Here is a 19,433-nt window from a genome sequence, read left to right on the forward strand (position 1 = left end):
ATGAGTTTCAATGACAGCCCGCCCCCCTTCAGGGTAGCCCGCTGAAGGGAGGCGGGCTGTCATTTAAACTCATCTGTGCCTCCCGGCCGGGAGGCGCAGATGAGTTTAAATGACAGCCGCGCCTCTCCAGCGGAGCCCGCTGGAGAGGCGCGGCTGTCATTTAAACTCATCTGCGCCTCCCAGCTGGGAGGCTCAGATGAGTTTAAAGGGCAGCCCGCCCCCCTTCAGCGGAGCCTGCTGAAGGGGGGCGGGCTGCTCTTTAAACTCATCTGAGCCTCCCAGCTGGGAGGCGCAGATGAGTTTAAAGGGCCCCCGCGCGCCTTCAGGGAATCCCTGAAGGCACGCTTCGGCCGAATTTTCCCCCGAACTCCGGATCCCCCCGAATTACCGGGGATCCGAAGCGGGGGAGTTCGGACTTCGGCACGTACCGACCCCACAAGGGTCAAATTCAGCCGAATCCGAACTGTACCGAATTTTTTTTTTTTGACAGCCCTAGTCACTAGCATAACAGATACCAAGCTTCACCGGGCATCTGATTGCTACAGTGCCATCCTGGAGTAACACGCCATTTTGGAATACACACAAGCAATGCCTTCAGTCACAGGGATTACTATAGAAGACACCTATACTATAGAAGCTCACAATTGAAAGAGAAGATTCAACAGACATGTTGAATGATATGACAGAACAGAGAAATACAAGAAAGTAGTCACACAGACCACGTGACTAGATTTTTATAGCTGCAGAGAAATTAAATATGCAACAAAAAGGAGTAGGATTTTAATTACAAGCTCTGCACAGAGTTTAATTTCAATAGGCCCCTTATACAAAAGTCATGGTCTTCAGGAAAAAGCCCAAAATATCATCTTGGAGTATACTTGGCAACCCAATCAAGCAGTGTAGCTCCTTTAAATACCTCGGAGTTACATTTAAGGAGACCCTCAACTGGAATGTGCACCTAGCAACATCTAGGGCCTCTGCATTAAGGATAGTGGGGTCTACTTCACATTTTTTGTACACCAAGGGAGGTTTTCTTATAGACCCTGTCCTAAAACTATACAAAAGCAAGGTCATACCACATCTCCTCTATGGAGTGGAAGTATGGGGCTGGAAAGATGATATTCTTATCAGTCTAGAATCAATCCAAAATCACTTTCTCAGGCGTATCTTAGCTCTCCCCAAGGGGACTCCCGCTGCTCTGATGAGGGCTGAAACAGGTCTTCCCTCACTCAGGGCGAGTGTATACCTAGCGGTATTAAAATTATGGGGGGAAAAACAAAATAGCTAGAACAAAATCGTTTAGCAGTCAATCATTCAACATCATGCTAATGAAATATCCATCACGCCTTAATTTGTTAAATAAGATATTATCTCAGTACTCAATTCCAGATGACTTTTAGGGCTATCAGCAGATTTTCCCCAACTTAAAGACTGGGTCTACAAATTAAATGCCCTGATGGACAGAACACAGATTCTGAAATCGGGAACTGCTCCTTGGTTTAAACTTTTCAAAACTGACCATCTTAGAGCTACTTATTTAGTCAATATACCAAACCCCAAGCTTACAGCAGCCTTTTCGTCCCTGCGGTTTCAAACAATGCCAACGGCTGTACTGTCCAGGCGTTATTACCGAATTCCAAAAGACTAAAGTTTTTACATCTGTGGGACATCTGCTCTAGAGGATTTATACCACTACTTATTTGAATGCCCTGTTTATGTGGAACCCAGGGGTAAATTTCTTGTTGGATTGGTTTCTGGCCTAAACACCTGTCCTAGAGCCGAGAAACTAGTATTTTTGTTAAAAGATACAAATGGGTTTGTCTCTTATAGGACTGCCCTGTATGCTGTGGCAGCAAAGAAAATAAGGGCCAATATGGCTGCTAAGGGAGTAGATCCTTCAAGTTGATTTTAATGGTAGCTAGGTCCCATTGTCTGATTGGGACGCCACCACAATTTTTAGCTATTATTTTGTTGTTTTGTATGCATCATTTTAACAAAGTTTTATTATGTATATTTATTATTAATCCAGTATGTTATTAATCTAATATTTTATTATGTATTTGTGGTATCCTTGATATGTTTGTAATGGCCTATGACTAAATGCAAATAAAACCATTCATTCATTCAATAGGCCTCTCAAAAACAGCATCACAAGATGAAAGATGAATATTCGAGGGACACAAACAGACACATTTTACAAAGCGCAATGAAAAAAGTTTAGCTTTAGTTAGAAAAAGAAGACAGTATGCCCATTATCACCAAAAATTAGAAGTCTTCATTCATTTAGTATACTAACCATGCCACCAAAACAGCCAAAAGGCATAAAAGGGAATTCCATAGCCTGAAAAAGAAAATATTGGTTCACATAAAGTGCTGCATTAGGAATACAAACTACAGATGGAATGCATGCAGCACATCCAAATTGTAGTTTCACATTAAATCTACTGCTTATGATCTATTTGCAAAATGAGGATGCACAGTCCATGCCTTATCTGCCATCAGTCACTGCCAGTATTTCATGCAAGATCCTCACCTTAGTCGAGAGGTGCAAGCTTTTGTTAAAACTGGTATGCAGACATGTCTTGCACTGAAACTAAGCCTACTAGTTCTCCTGCTCTTTTTAAGCACGGCTGCACGTAGCAGTGAAAACTCACCATCACCCTTTCAAGTAAATACTTTATAAAATGGTTTCCAACTGATAATTTCTCACAGAATAGCAATTTTATATTTTTAAGGTTCCTTCCCTCCATCCTATTTGGGAAAACTTAGAGAAATTTATTTGGACGGATGTTTATTAAGAAAAATATATGGTCTTCTTACAACCAAGCCCATAATCCCAGGTAGAGGAAGTAGGTATACCTGAGAAGCATTTGAATATTTATTTTAGGAGCAAGGATCCCAAAAACAAAATAAAGTGGATAAGGACAAGACCTTGGAGAGAAAGAGATCACTGTGCCCTATCACCAGAAGCAAAAGATGCGTGTTTCTTTAGTTTACTGACCATGCTGCCAAAAAGCATAAGCGGAAAACTTGTTGCCTGAAAGATAAGCATCAGTTCACGTAAAAGGGTCGCACAAATAATACAATGCACTTAGAAAGAGGGCATGCCCATAACACCAGAAGTTAGAGGCTGTGTTTCCATAATATACTGACCATGCCACCAAAACTGCCAAAGGGCAAACGGAAGCAGCTCATCGCCTGAAAAGAAAAATATCAGCTCATATAAATGGCTGCACTATTTCAGTGGGCTAAGGATTCCCATTTGGTAGGATGTCTGAAATATGTCTCTTCTTGTGCTGGAACAAAGCACAGGAAGACAACAGCGAGGTTCTAATTAAAAGTGAAGGCAGCGGCCATCTTTACTGTTTACAGATCTACTTTGCTCACATACAACGTGAGCTTTATGGTCAAAAGGGACGAGTGGAACTGAACCCTCTCCTCTCCTCTCCTCTCCGTAGACTATTACCTGAAGTCCCCCCAGGCAGCTCCAATACTTGGGCGCAGAAAAAAAGTAAAACAAAAGTCCAGTGGCACCTTAAAGACAGTGTTATTTCAATATGAGTTTTTGAAAGTCACAGCTCACTTCTTCAGATTTGTGAAGGAGAGATCACAGTGGGAATTCTTTAGGGAATATGACAAGGCGGGGGACCTGAGGCAGAGAGGTTTGGTATGGATTCTGACAATAATCTTTCAAGTGTAAATTCTCTGTGTAAGGAGGAAAAGGGAGGAGTTGAGGTAGAACGATTAGGTGTGAATCCTGTCATAAACCAACAGAACTAGCAGTGACACATGATGGATGATGACCAAGGTCAGAGTTTTAAACGGATAAGCAAAGTGATGAAGAAGGATAAATAGGGTAAACAACAACTACTCAGGGAGAAGCAGTTATAAAGTTGTCCCTCCCAGAAATCTTTTCCTTAAGAAGAATTCCCAGTATGGTCTCCCCTTCACATACCTGAAGAAGTGAGCTGGGACCCATGAAAGCTCATACTGCCATAAATGATCATCTTTACGGTGCCACTGGAATTTTGTTTTATTTTTCTACAACAGAGTAACTTGGCTACCCTTTTTACAATCAGCAGAGAAAAGTGCCTGGAGTGAAAGACTATGGGAAACTAACAAGAAGGAGGAGGCTTCAGTTCACTTCATTGCTCCACACCTTTTGATGATAAATTTGACTATGCTTACTTTTGTGTGTGAGGCAAAATTATGAGGGGAAAAAACATGGCTGTGAGTGTCACATCTAGTTTGGCCTCCAAACTGTTCATATTCAATTAATTCAGTAATGATTACATATGTTTTAATGTACCAAAAAAAACCCCTGCCCTATATCTTTAAGGTACCAAGTGTCGTACTTTACACAACTCCTGCTTCCCCAAACATTCAATTCTATTTATCTGCGTTCAAGATAAGCTAGTTCAGATGGAAAGTTAATTAAAACCAACAAATCTGCTCCTACTCAACATATAAATTTCAGTAACTAAGTTCCAAAAGGCTGGAATAAATTGCAGGTCACAAAAATTAAAATAAGCAATGCAGCTAGTCTGAGCACAAGCATTCATTTTATGTAAAGAGCAAGAGATTAATATAGAGTTAGCAATGAAATACATACATATTCTCTAAAATATTCATAGAACCTTGGCAATAAACCAAATCATCTCTCCCATGTCAGCAGTTTCAAAGGTCATTGCAAAGAAGTTCTGAGTAAATCTATCACCATATACAGAATGGTTTGACTTATAAATCCACAGTGAAGAAATTATATGCCAGTACGCATATATAAATAGATGGTGCTATAAACACCAGTGACTATCAGAATTTGGCCAACTGCTCTTGAATATCTCTCTGTGGAATATCTGGGTGTAAATCTGAATTGTCAAAAGCATGCAAGAAAGGTATTGCTGTACTAAGCTATCACATGGAAATGCATTTCGCTGGAACTAGCATTTTATACTCATGCAGTAAAAACACGTTGCTTTTTTTATGGTGCAACTGCAAGTTTAGCTGTTGTAAGGACATGCAAAACTGCTCTTGTAACCCACAACCTGTACTCCTTCTCCCATCCCATGACTCATCTTCTATTTCTCTCTTCCTATTCCCTTGCATTCTCTCCTCTTCTTACACCCATCTTTTGCCTCCTTGAACATTCTCTACTCATCCCAGGGGCAGAGAATCTCATTCTGCCCTACCACCGTCAACTATGCGGTAACACTTTGAAGAGCCAGAGAAATTCAGCTGCATGTTTGAAGAGTCATCCCTGACCACAACCAGAATAGAGAATTAATGCTCAGCAATGTGCTATTGTCACAGTAACAAGTGTGCAGAAGCCGGTTTGAGATATATTCCTCCTCTCCCAAAAACCTGTGGATTAGAACATTTAACTTCCTGCTGCTGAAAAATCTAGATTGTTATCATTTTGTAATTTGCAATAGAGTTTAAGGACACAATCCTTTAATGAAAGGATGTTACTTATGACCTAACCCAACAGGAGCATTAGTTATTTCATGTATTTTGAGGAAGGTGTTTGCTCCATGTTAATGGGGTCAGATTTCCTCTGAAAATATGTTTATTTAAAACGAAAGTAAACAGTAATGCCTACTGACCTGCAGAAGAGCCATAACTCTACGAAGCAAACTGATTCAACTGAGATTTGCCCATGACAGACACAAACACCATTTTGTTTCTAAGCTTGTGCACTTCCTTCATTCCTCCCTTTCTAAGCAGAGCTTGATCACGCCAGGAAGTTTTGAATCAAGCTCCATGTGCAAACAGAGGCATGAGGGAGAAGGCACAGGCATGGCAGCAAGATACATTCAGGCCAATCCTGGAAAAACTGCAGTTTCATCTCTGTTTTGGCAATGTCGGGAGGCAGTCACCATGTCTTTCCATTTTAGAAAAGGGGAAGAAAAATATGCTTAAGAGTAATGCTTAAGTAAACACATCTGATTAGTTCTAGGGTACTGTAGAAGGCTGTTTTCTGGGGAAATTAATGCACAATTACATGGACTATATATCTTCAAGAACTAATAATATGATCAACTACAGAGCTAGTCAGCTCTATGGAACCCATATTTGCTAAAAGCATGCCTCCTCCAACTAATTTTATCCCTCAGCTGGATTCAAGACTTCTGTGAACAGTTAGGATAAACAATCTTCATTACCAAACATCCTGTTGCCTCCACTGTACACCAAAAAGCCATTGTTGACTACAACAACATCTTTATTGGCATATATTCTTAGTGAGGTATAAAAAAAGAACATGGAAAGCTGGGGCTAAGCAAGATCAGGATTTGAATTCTTGGAACCTCATTGCCAGTTACAGAAATTTTGCAACCCTGTCTATTGTGGTAATATTTTGCCCATAAAGGAAAAGCTGATCCACTGCTGAGTATTGGTAGACCCTCCAGAATAATATGCCATGTATTGTGGGGTGCTGTACCAAGAAGGGAAAATTGGCCAACGCTAACCTCCTTGCTCTGATATGGACAGATGTGGCTAATTATCCCTTTCTATTGCAATACCCCATTGCTGCACGGCATACTGTTCTGAAGTATGCCATGGTTCGCACCAGAACCAACGGGTTGAAATTAAATCAAAAGGGTTTCCATCTAGACATTAGGAAGAACTTTCTAACAGTTAGAGCGGTTCCTCAGTGGAACAGGCTGCCTTGGGAGGTTGTTCTCCTTCCCTGGAGGTTTTTAAGCAGAGGCTAGATGGCCATCTGTCAGCAATGCTGATTCTATGACCTTAGGCAGTTTATGAGAGAGAGGGCATCTTGGCCATCTTCTTGGCATGGAGTATGGGTCACTGGGTGTGTGTGGGGGAGGTAGTTGTGAAATTCCTGCATTGTGCAGGGGGTTGGACTAGATTACCCTGGCGGTCCCTTCCAACTCTATGATTCTATGAAGGGTTCCCAATCCTCAGCAGTGTTTTCTAAGGATGCTGGAGGAAGATGGTAAAAAAAAAAATGGTTCTGAAAACTTACTCTGTTGACAGAAGGCTGGCATTAACCCCAAATCTATAGTCGTTGACTATTAAAGCACATACCCAAGGGGGGAAAAAAAGGAAAAACATTGATATGTATATCATCAGAGACATAGAAGGCTTCCTTTTCAGTTTATTTCTGCTGGTTAGCAGGATCTCAGATTTTGGGTGATCTGACCAATGCATACTATCAGCAAAAACTGTTGCAATATCTGCATCTTATCCCCTTGTAAATAAGCAACTTAAATACATACATTCTCCTTGCAAATACACAATACTAAAATGATCCCCATGAAGAACATTTAAGAATTAAAGAGGACATCTGCTGGAACTACAAAAGTGTCATACCCTCCTCCTAGGATACTGCATTAAGACAGTTCTCATAACAGTTTAGTTATATCGGGGGTCCCCAATGTGGTACCTGTGGGCACCATGATGGTTGCCAAGATGTTTTTAGGAAGTGAACGGGGCCAAGTAGGGCATTGGCCCAGCAAGGCTTCTGATTGGCTATGCCAGAAATGGATCTTAAGCAACTGGATTTTTACTGAAAACAGCTTCTGGACTATAAGCACAAGGGGAACAAAATATCTGGGAGTTATCGTTGTGACCTGCAGATGACAGTTTCTGCAGCTAGGTTTATTAAAGCACCAGTTCTCAGCGTGCAGATTACTGGGCCTGGCTCTCTTCCATGGTCCCCTGCAGCTGTGTTATCCCCGAACACAAATTCCACTGGATCAGCTCTGGCATTAAGTTGTTCAAAGGCTAAAGGCAAGTGTTTAAACATGTCTTGCGTTCAAAAACAAACAAGAGTTTTGTAGCCCTAAGTGTGCCACAGAAATCTGAACATAGCTCTTTGTAAGTGGTTTCCTAAAACCATAACTATTATTATTTATAAAGCTATTAAGTGTTCCTATTTGAGAATGACATGCGTTTGGTTTTATGCCAACTGATTTACCTTTTGTATAGGCAGATTCCAATATATCCTTCCTCAGCAAGAGTTATTATGAGACAAGGCACCCAATTCACATGCATAACTCAAGGCACAACAGTGTTACATGAACACTACAACCAGATACAGTATACTGGTGGTGTAAACATAAGGTTCAGGGTGCCCACTGATACAGCCTGTAGGAGATAAAACTTACATTTTATTTTGTCCTATAGTTGTTTAGCTTGTCTACCCTATGAGGCAAAACATTCTAATTCTGGCTGACTACTTACAACTGGAGTTAAACATAATTGTCTCAATTTATGTGTGAGAAACTAAATGCAATGAGAAATGAACAGATTTGCCTAAGCAGCAAGTCAGTAGCAAAGTGGCAAAGGAAGAACCAAAGGTATAGATTATTAGGTAATCTGCAAGACAATATAAAGACATACCTTGTGATTGTCCCTCAAAGCAACCCGAGAATCAGGACGTCCTCTTTGATCTAGAGTTCTTTCACCATCATCTTTAATAGCAAAATATGGACTTGGACCAAATGGTTCAGAAAAGATACGATGCATATGCTCATGATGTGCAGCAAAAGAATCCCTGGAGAAGATATGAAGGGGGAGGGGGAATCATTCAATGTTTACAGCTAGCTGTGCATTTAGAAAACAGGTAAGTTTCAGAGGTGTAAAAATTAACACTAGCTACTGTACTATAATAAAGAATGGACTGTTACCCATATCTTTTGGTAGCTGCGGCTCACTTTTCTTTTCTGTAAATGAAAACTCGTGCACATTTCACTCATGCTCAAAGAGACAGCACATATGCTCAGAAGCAAACCCAACTGAGTTTGATAGGACTTACTCTCTAGTAAATGTGCTTAGAAATGCAGTCTAACTCATACAGAGATGTAGTGCATGACCTCCTTTGAGGTCAGGTAATTCTGGCACATCTCTGCATTGGATGCAATGGCATCATTCAATTACTCCCAATGTAGAAACACAGCAGAATTACTTCCCCTCCTGGAAAGCCAGTTGGAAGGAACTCAGAGCCCCAGGAGCCTTCAGTTATATTATTTCTCACAGCATGCTAGTCTGTCTTTAAAATGCACTCACATGTAATCTGTTGCACATTTTGGAAGGGAGTGAAAAATATACATCGTCTGGCAGATGAATATATGCCATTACAACAGAGAAAACGCAGCTAAAAGATCTCATTTTACATACTGGAGGGTTTTTTTTCTCCTCTTGATGTAGATTCCTTTCACAACTGATTTGCACCTTTAATATTTTACATAAACGCTTTCTTAGAACAGCTGGTTTTGTACAAGGCACTAGCTGTAGCTGAAAAGTGTATGAAGAATTTGAGAGCTTAGGGGAAATTTACAAATTGTTATTACAGTTTGAGACTGAAACAGAACAAGTAAAAGACTGCATGATAAAATGGATGCAGAATCTAGGAGAAAGTATAAATATGAGCCAGTGGGAACATTTACAGACAAAAGAGATTAAGTTCATGGAATGTCAAACACAAAGAGAACTGGTATGAAATGTATTTTAGATGGTATATAACACCTAAAGACATAGCAAAGGCTAATAAAGGTTCTAATGGGAAATGCTAGAAATGTAAAAAAAACCAGATGCAACAATCTATCATATGTGGTGGACTTGTAAAATGGCAAGAAAATACTGGATACAGGATGAAATGCAAATAATATTGAAAATTAAGTTTGTGTTAGATCCAAAAAGCATGTTTCTAAATGTTTTACCAAGCAATATGTCAAAAATATATAATGAATTAATCAGGTATATGGTGACAGCAGCAAGTCTGGTGTTTGCAAGAAAGTGGAAAGCAGAGGAGTACCCAGACATAACTGAATGGGTAAATAAATTAACAGAGTGTGCAAATATGGCTGAATTGACATCTTTAGTACATAATAGATCAATCTCTGAGTTCTATGAAAAATGGAATGTATTCTTTAGCTACACAGTAAATCTAATGATAGAAATAGAAAAATTTAAGAAATAAAGGTATTATTAGACATGAAAATATAAGCAGCATATAGAAGAGTGTTAATTAAAGAAGTTAATAATGGAACTGTAAGCATAAAGTAAGTTCCAATATAATGTAATAATTTATGATCGTACGCTTAATTTAAAAAATAATTTTTTAAAAAATTTGAGAACAATATAACACAGGCTACTACTTCTTGACAAACTAAATTCACAGGGTTGCCTTCTGCAGGAGGAAAACTGCTTCTGCACCTGTCTGAGCTATTCAAGAGGGGGGGGGGGAAACTTGGCGGGACCAAGTAAATTTTTGGCTCAGATCAACTAGAGCTTCCCAACAGCAGCTGCTTGGACACAGAGACATTTATAAAACCAATTTTATCCTAGACAGTATTTCTGGCCTGCCAGTACAAGATCTATCCTTGTGAGGCAACGGAAGCTTTCCTATTAGTAAACTGTTTTAGAAGTTAATCCTGCCCCCAAGGGAAAGTGGCCCTATCCACTTGCATGATCCAGCACGGCCCTGCAAAGGGATCCAGTTTAGGCTAGACTCCAAACAGCTCCTAAACAGGACAACTGTCAGCCACTGAGACATCAAGGAAACTGCAGAATCCCAATATATTGTTGCAAATGACTGCTTGGGGTGGCAGGATGTAATCTGTCTACATTTGAACAATGCCTCCAGGAATTCTGCCAATTACAGAAGTGACTGAGAACACTCTAATTAACACATATAAACTATTGGCCTTGTTATATCCATCTCATTGATTTTTATGTTATGAGCCTTTTTTTGGTAACAGATATGTGGACTGCACTAATTATTGGATCTATTACAGCTGGGTAGCATACTTCAATTTTTTTCACTTGGCAATGAGATCCCTTACTGGGAACTCAAAAAGGACTTTTGAAGGAGTTAATGGCAAAGAGATCTGAACAAGGGTTCATAGCCCAATCGCCTAGCCATGCTATATTAGCCCTGATCCTGTTTCCATGTTAACAGTTGCAATGAATTACTAAGTCAAGAATGCAAATTACTTTGTTGAACAAAAAATTCTGACTGATGAAAATAAATCATACTCCATATTTATTATTTCATTCTTTACATCAACTGTTTCAGGAACACTGTTGGCTACCTCCTGAACAGATACAGTGCAAATATACATATAATAATCCATACTTCCTGTAATAAAACAATTCATTGTTGCACATTCCTGGTCTTGTTAAGGAACTTTTGGCTAACATTAATGTTTTTATACCTTCACATATAGTAGCATGGATTTTATTAACCGGTGCTCTCTTATGTCTGCTGAATCATTTTCTGTATGCCAACCTTGTCTCCAAAGCAACTTATTTTCAGTTCCAGCTTGGACAATTAAGAGGGCAAAGCAAACATCTATCAAGAGATTGTTAGGGGATGTTTGCCATGCATTCTTAAAGCATAACTATGACTAAAATATGAAGGAAGCTAAAGAAACTAGAATTTAGTGGTGCAACATCTTAGAATCATAGAGTTGGAAGGGACCACAAGGATCATCTAGTCCAACCCCCTGCACAATGCAGGAAATTAACAACTACCTCCCCCCCACATCCCCAGTGACCCTAACCCTCGCCCCGCAATGCAGGATCCCACAATCAAAGCACTCCCGACAGATGGCCATCCAGCCTCTGCTTAAAGACCTCCTCCAAAGACGGAGACTCCACCACCCTCCGAGTTAGTGCATTCTTTTTTTTTTTTTATAGATTTTTATTAAGATTTTTTTAACAATAAAAAATATCAAACAAAAAAACAATACATGTAACAACAATAACAAAAAAAAATAAGTAACAAAAATTACAAAATACATAATACAAACTTGGAGGAGTATCCATATATCTCATTTATTACAATCTCAAATATCAAAGTTCTTATATTAAAAAAAGAAAGAAAAAGATACCCCTTCCCCCACCACCCACCATTAAGAGTGACCCTTCACCCGACTTCCGCAGCAGGTGTCTAATCAGATTTTACTATTAAAAATACAAAGGTATAAAATTACTCTAGTTTCTACAACTCGTTAATTATAACCATAAAATCCATTTTTGCCATCTTATCCCAATATGAGGCGGCCTTTGACCAAGTTTGTTTAAACTTTTCCATATCTTTCCCATGTAGGAAATCTGTTAATTTGGCCATCCTCATATATATCCATATCTTCTCTCTCCAGATATTAATTGAGGGTTTATTCACTTGCTTCCAAACTTTAGCTATCACAATTCTTGCAGCAGCAAAGCTATACTGGCAGACAATTCTGTCTTCATCATTGATATTTTTTGGTGGTATTCCCAATAAGCAAAATAATGGTTTTCTTTTCACACTACCATTAATCAAATTATTCGTTTCCTTCAAAACTTTCTTCCAGAATTTTTTTATTTTTTTACAAAACCACCATACATGCATATATGTTCCTCTTTCCTTACCACATTTCCAGCACAGACCCCTGTCTTCTCTGTTTATTTTAGAAATCATCACTGGTGTTATATGCCATCTGTAAAACATTTTATATAGATTTTCTCTAATTTCATTGGTTATTGTAAATTTAAATTCTTTTTTCCATAATTTTTCCCATAGTTCCAAATCTATGTTAAAACCTAGCTCCTTCATCCATTTAATCATAATTGGTTTAACCCTTTCTTGTTCCAAATTAATTTCCATTAACAATTTATACATTCTACCTATCAGTCCTTTATTTCCTTTTATTAATATTTTCTCTAATTCTGATTTATTTCTATTGAATCCAATTTGGTTATCTTTATTAAATATATCTCTTATTTTGTAGTATAGAAACCAATCCTTTATATCCAGTTCTTCTCTACTTTTTAGAATCCATATCCCTTCTTTCCAGTTAATAATATTTCTATATATATCCATTTCTAAATTCAGCTGAGTTCCTCTTCTCATAAAAGCTTCCACTGGATTGAGCCATCCAGGAGTTTTATTTTCTAATATCTTTCTATACTTTTTCCACACTTTAAACAAACCAGCTCTAACAAAATGAATATTAAAATCTTTATTTACTTTTTCTTTCTCATACCATAAATAAGCATGCCATCCAAAACGTAAATTATAACCTTCCAATTCTAATAATTCAGTATCCTCTAACATTATCCAAGATTTCAACCATACAAAGCATGCTGCTTCATAATACGTTTTTAAATCTGGTAAGCCTAATCCACCTATATCTCTTAGTTGAATCAAATTTTTGTAAGCTATTCTATGTTTTCCTTTGTTCCACAAGAAGTTTAAAATATCTTTTTTCCATACCTTAAATATTTTAACCCCCTTAATTATTGGTAAATTTTGAAATAAAAAAAGCATTTTGGGTAAAACCATCATTTTAACAGCTGAAATTCTACCCCATAGTGATAAAGGTATTCTTTGCCAGTTTTTCAAGTCTGTATTAATTTGATGCCATGTTTTTATATAATTATTTTTGAATAAATTAAAATTATTTGAAGCTAACCAAATACCCAGATACTTTATTTTTTGTTCTATAGTAAAACCAGTATTTTTTGATAATTCTTGTTGCTGCAAGAGTGTCATATTTTTAACCAATATTTTTGTTTTGTTTTTATTAATTTTAAATCCTGCAAGTTTTCCATAAACCTCCACCGTTTTTTTCCATTCTGCAATCTGACTAATAGGGTTAGTTAAAAAACAAACTAAATCATCTGCATATGCTTTAAGCTTAAAGTGATTTCTCCCAACCTTATAACCTATAATATTTACATTATTTCTAATCTTTTTCAATAAAACTTCTAACGTTATTATAAACAATAATGGTGATAAAGGGCAACCTTGTCTGGTGCCCTTTTGTATTTCAAATTGTGATGTTATATTCCCATTTATCAACAATCTAGCAGATTGGTAAGTATAGATCTTTTCAATAGCTAGTTGGAATTTCTTTCCAAAATCCATATATTCTAATACTTTTTTCATAAACTTCCAATTTACATTATCAAATGCTTTTTCTGCATCCAAAAATATCATTGCTAAAGGTATAGTGCTAAATTCCGCACATTCTAAAAGATCTATTACTACTCTAACATTTTGGCTGATCAGCCTTCCGGGAAGGAAGCCTGCTTGATCCTTATGAATAATCTGACTCAGTATTTTTTTTCAATCTATTTGCCAGAGTTAGTGCATTCCACCATCGAACAGCCCTCACCGTCAGAAAGTTCTTCCTAATGTTTAGGTGGAATCACTTTTCTAATAGTTTAAATCCATTACTCCGTGTTCTAGTCTCTGGAGCAACAGAGAACAAGCTAGTTCCCTCATCAACATGACATCCCTTCAAATATTTAAACATGGCTATCATGTCTCCCCTCAACCTTCTCTTCTCCAAACTAAACAAACCCAACTCCCTAAGTCTCTCCTCATAGGGCATGGATTCCAGACTTCTGACCATTCTGGTAACCCTCCTCTGGACACACTCCAACTTGTCAGCATCCTTCTTAAATTGTGGAGCCCAAAACTGGACACAGCATTCCAAGTGAGGTCTGACCAATGCAGAATACAGTGGTAGTATTACTTTCCTTGATCTAGACACAATACTTCTTTTGATGCAGCCCACATTGGCCTTCTTAGCCGCCATATCACACTGTTGACTCATGTTCAGTTTGTGGTCCACTAAGACTCCCAGATCTCTTTCACATGTACTGTTGTCAAGCCAACTATCTCCCATCCTGTACCTGTGCCTTATGTTGTTTCTGCCTAGGTGAAGTACCTTATACTTCTCCCTATTGAAATCCATTTTATTACTTATGGCCCAGCTCTCCAGTCTATCAAGGTCATTCTGAACTCTGACCCTACCCTCCGGGGTATTAACTACCCCTCCTAACTTGGTGTCATCTGCAAATTTGATTAGCATGCTCGCTATTCCATCATCCAAGTCATTTATAAAAATATTAAATAGTACCGGTCCCAGGACAGACCCCTGTGGTACCCCACTAGTCACTCCTCTCCAGGATGAAGTTGTGCCATTAATGAGCACCCTTTGGGTTTGGTTGGTCAACCAATTACCAATCCATCTAACAGTAGCAGTGTCCAGCCCCCATTTTACTAGCTTTTTTTCAAGAAGATCACGGGGGACTTTATCAAAGGTTTTACTGAAATCGAGGTACACTACATCTACAGCATTCCCTTCATCTACCATACTTGTCACTGTATCAAAAAAAGATATGAGATTAGTTTGGCATGACCTGTTTTTGAGAAACCCATGTTGACTGTGAATCACAGCCAGCACTGAACTCTGTCCCCAATCCAGATACACAACTACATAACCTCGAGCTAGGATGTGCAAAGGGTACGTGACTGTTTCCATTTGCACTCCACTGAATCTGTCCCTCAAAGAAACATGCAAGTCTTCTTTAAACTTCTGCATACTGTGGCTCATTTGTGAGAGGACTGAGTGCAAAAGAGAAAAAAAAAGAACCTGTTTGGGCATGCAAGTTTTGGAACAGTGCCAATGGAATTCAATAAAGTAGGAGTTGACTATAAAGCCAATATAGAAACTGGAAGCCTTGCTAATTGACCTAGAAGAGCACAGTGTCAAAATCATCAGCTGCTACCACTTTAACTTCAAAAGATTTGGAACAACGTACAATTTTAGCTTAAAGAGATACACAAGAAGTATGACTGGGTGTGAACACATTGTGGGAATCTAAATAAAAAGCAAACTAGAGCATACAGCTGCTAAGAGCCAAGTGGGCCATCTGAAGTCAGCTCAGCCTGAACTGCACGATCAAGTCTGATTACAATGATGAGTAAGTGTATACTCAAAAGTTAAATAAACTTTTGTAATAAGGCAAACACTAAATCAAAGCTGTCCTTGGTTAAAGTACCACACCTCAAGTGCTGAAAGCTTCCCTTAGGGTTGTTCACAAATATTCAACACAAAAATGCCATAGAAATGTTGCAATCTGAAATAATGGGCCTTCACTAGTATATGACATTCTGCAGTAGCTTACAATCATCTAAGTAAAGGATGTTTCTAAAAGTGAGAGAGATCTGGTAGGCAACTGGCACTCTACAAAGCTTTTAATAATGGTTCAAGCTTCCTAACCTCAATGTAGTTACACCTGAAGGTTTCATACCTTAACACAAGGATGTTAGTGACTGAGACCTTTCCAGCTGACCTTTGCAGAGGTTCACAGGCCTATTGAGAAGCAAAATGTCACCAAGATCATCGGGGCTAATCCCAAGAAACTTTAAAAAGTTTCTACAAATAAGGGCACTGCTTATTGTTTTTTTAAAGGAACTATGTATTGATCGGTAAAAGCAGCAGGAGTCCAATCTGATTTACAGATGAAGTACTGAAGCAATTTAGGCCTCATGTACACTTCAAGTGAGAATAAAACTCCCCCCCTTTCCCCCCCTTGCTGTACTTGGAAAAGCATGCTAAATTAAACAAATGTTTTCCAGTTTTATTTACTAGTTTTTCATATGAACAAGCCACTCAAACGACACCCTTTGAAAAGAAAAAAGCCTTCCATAAAACGCCCTAAAAAGTGTTTCGTTTAAACTGGAGGTATTTTACCATCAATGTGCCTGCAGTTCTATTTCTCACCAGTAGCTAAAATGTGGAGGAGTTAGAAAGACATGGGGCAATCTGATTATATGAACGACTTCTCACACACTGTATCGAGTCCTGCAGCTGATAACATAAAAACAACAACACCAAAACTGAGATTCACTTCAAAGACACTCTTTTGTTGTAACAGCTAACAATGTATGAACACAAATGCCAACTTGCACCGTTCTGGGAGCAAGTCCAAGCAGGAGAGGCGCTGCTTGCACCCCTTGGAAGAGACTGTCCGAACGTGGGCAGGGCACTCACAGAATCATAGAGTTGGAAGGGACCACCAGGGTCATCTATTCCAGCCCCCTGCACAATGCAGGAAATTCACAACTACCTCCCCACCCAGTGTCAGAGACTCGCTCTCATCCCTCAGAGTATATAAAAGAATAAGAATCCAGCAGCACCTTAAAGAGTAACAAAATTTATGGCAGGTTATGGCCTTTTTTATTCATAAGTGCTCTCTATAGGTCATTTACGCATCTCGGATTTGCCACTCTCTAGGTGCACCATTTCCCCCATCCGAATTCTCAAGCATAGGGGCTTATTTTTTAAATAAAGGAACTATGTATTGTGCACCATTTCCCCCATCCGAATTCTCAAGCATAGGGGCTTATTTTTTAAATAAAGGAACTATGTATTGTAGAAGGCTTTCACGGTCAGAGTTCATTGGTTCTTGTAGGTTATCCGGGCTGTGCGACCGTGGTCTTGGTATTTTCTTTCCTGCCGTTTCGCCTGCCACAGCTGCTGGCGAAACGTCAGGAAAGAAAATACCAAGACCACGGTTACACAGCCCGGATAACCTACAAGAACCAATGAACTATGTATTTTTTAATTTTTTTAATTTCTCAAGGCTCTGCATAAGGGCTTATTTTTGAATTTCTCCTGCATAGGGGCTTATTTTTGAATTCTGAGAATTCAGATTGGGAAAAAGGCACATCTAGGCAGCGGCCAATCCATGCAAAAACGGCCCATCGTGTCTGCCGAACTGTGTCTGGAGAAGCGAGCCGTGTGGCTCCTGCAAGCTCGTACCTTGCCAAAACTTTTGTTCGTCTTTGAGGTGCTGCTGGAGCCTCGCTCTTTTCTACAGCTAGCGACAGAGACGAACACGGCCAGCCATTGTTATCTACCCCCGCGCCCCGGAGGGTTGGCGTCTGGCTCTCGGTAGCCGGGAGCCGGGGACACTTTGAACAAAGCTGCGCCAGGAGGGCCAGCGGCGCAGTTCTGCAACTTTAGGCAGGGGAGGTCTTGGCTTGGGTTGGCCGCTCTCCAGATGCGCGTTTCCCCCACCCGAATGCGCAAAACTCTGATTGCGGAGTTTGGAGAATCTGGATGGGGAAAATGTGCCTCGGGAGAGCGGCCAACCCAAGGCAAGGCCCGCCATGCGTAAACGGGGAGCGGGGCTAGCGGAGGGCTGTCAGCCGCCTCGAGGACGCCGGCGGGAAGGCGAGGGAGACGCGCCGCGCCGCGCCGCGGGCAAGCAGGCAAACGCCTGCAGGAGGCACCCGGGAAGCCCAACAGGCCGCGAGGCACCCGAAGGGGAATTGGGGGGGGGGTCGGAGCGTCCCCACGGGCAAAGGAGAGCCGCCTTCCCCGCAGCGGCTGCGCGTCCCCGCCCCCGGAGCCGGCGGGCCCCAGAGGCGCTCGCTCACCGGAAGAAGGGGTCGTCGTCGAAGACCCGGGAAAGCCCCCCGAACATGGCTCCGCTGACGAGGCGGCTCCTCGGCTCTCCCACACCTCGGTCCGGCGGCCTCCGCTGGAGATCCGTCCGTTGGCGGCTCCCCCCCCCCTCCCAGGGCTCTTAGAAGCCGGACCCGCCTCCTCCGCCCCGCCCCTTTCCCCGCCTCGGAATCTGCTCCTCCGGCTTCTCATTGGCCCGGGCGGGGACCCGACTTGGCGACGAGCGACAATAGGGGTTGTCATAGAAACCGAGGCCTAAGCAAGGCCGAGTGCGATTGTGCGGCTGTTGGGGGGGGGGGGGAGGTTTGCCAGCTCTGGGTTGGGAATTGCCTGGAGATTTTGGGGGTTTTGGGGGGGGGCTTTGGAGAGGGGAGGGACTTCGGTCCCTTAGAGTCCAATGGCCAAACTGGCCATGTTCTGCAGGGGGGACTGATCTCTTTCACCTGGAGACCATTTGTTATAGCGGGAGATCTCCAGCCACCACCTGGAGGTTTGGTAAACAACAGGTTAGCCTGCTATAAAGTTAATTCACAGTGGGTAGCCGTGTTAGTCTGTCTGCAGTAGTAGAAAAGAGCCAGAGTCCAGTAGCACCGGAAAGACTGACAAAAATATTTTCTGGCAGGGTATGAGCTTTCAGGGTATCTGAAGAAGTGAGCTGTGGCTCACGGAAGCTCCTACCCTGCCAGAAAATATTTTTGTCAGTCTTTACGGTGCTATTGGACTCTTGCTGTTTTCTACTGCTATAAAGTTAATTAGTAAACAAAAAATAGCAGTAATATAAGCAATAGTTTCTATGCAACAGTGTACTTGGCATAATAACATTCAATCATATATACAGTATATGTGCAATAGTGTGCCCAGTATATGTATATGTGTGTGTGTGCGTGCAATAGTGTGCCCTATATATGTATATGTATATGTGTGTGTATATATGTGTGTGTGTGTGTATATGTGTGTGTGTGTGTGTGTGCAATAGTGTGCCCTATATGTGTGTGTGTGTAGCAGTTTCCTTCCGTTGTTGTTACTTGGGAGTGTAATAACTCATAAATCACAAGAGTGGCACTGTTTGCTGGGACGTTCTGGAGAAGCTAGCAAGCTGGGTTTGCTACCTCCACGGTGGAATAAGGTGGCATAATGGAGTGCGGAGGTGATGGACTAAACCACTTCAGAGTGCAGGGTTACATTTTTCAAGTTTCCCTTGCTTTAAAAGCTCCT

General features: G+C 40.5%; 1 protein-coding gene across 4 annotated transcripts in view; it reads right to left on the reverse strand.

Moving 5' to 3' along the window:
* The window catches only part of MLF1 (myeloid leukemia factor 1), a 29,410-nt gene extending 11,154 nt beyond the window's left edge, over nt 1-18,256 (reverse strand). Inside the window, exons 1-5 of one of the 4 annotated variants that reach the window (XM_056849684.1) lie at nt 18,191-18,256; nt 8,365-8,518; nt 3,154-3,198; nt 3,002-3,037; nt 2,297-2,341 (exon numbers count right to left, since the gene is read on the reverse strand). In XM_056849684.1, the coding sequence (XP_056705662.1) occupies nt 2,297-2,341; nt 3,002-3,037; nt 3,154-3,198; nt 8,365-8,518; nt 18,191-18,237 (327 nt within the window). In that variant the 5' untranslated portion in view covers nt 18,238-18,256. The remainder of the gene's footprint in view (nt 1-2,296; nt 2,342-3,001; nt 3,038-3,153; nt 3,199-8,364; nt 8,519-18,190) is intronic. The other 3 variants (XM_056849685.1, XM_056849686.1, XM_056849687.1) reach the window with 3 other exon arrangements.
* Between the last annotated feature and the right edge of the window lie 1,177 nt (nt 18,257-19,433).

This window comes from Euleptes europaea, chromosome 5, assembly GCF_029931775.1.
Source record: "Euleptes europaea isolate rEulEur1 chromosome 5, rEulEur1.hap1, whole genome shotgun sequence".
Taxonomy (NCBI): Eukaryota; Metazoa; Chordata; class Lepidosauria; order Squamata; family Sphaerodactylidae; genus Euleptes; species Euleptes europaea.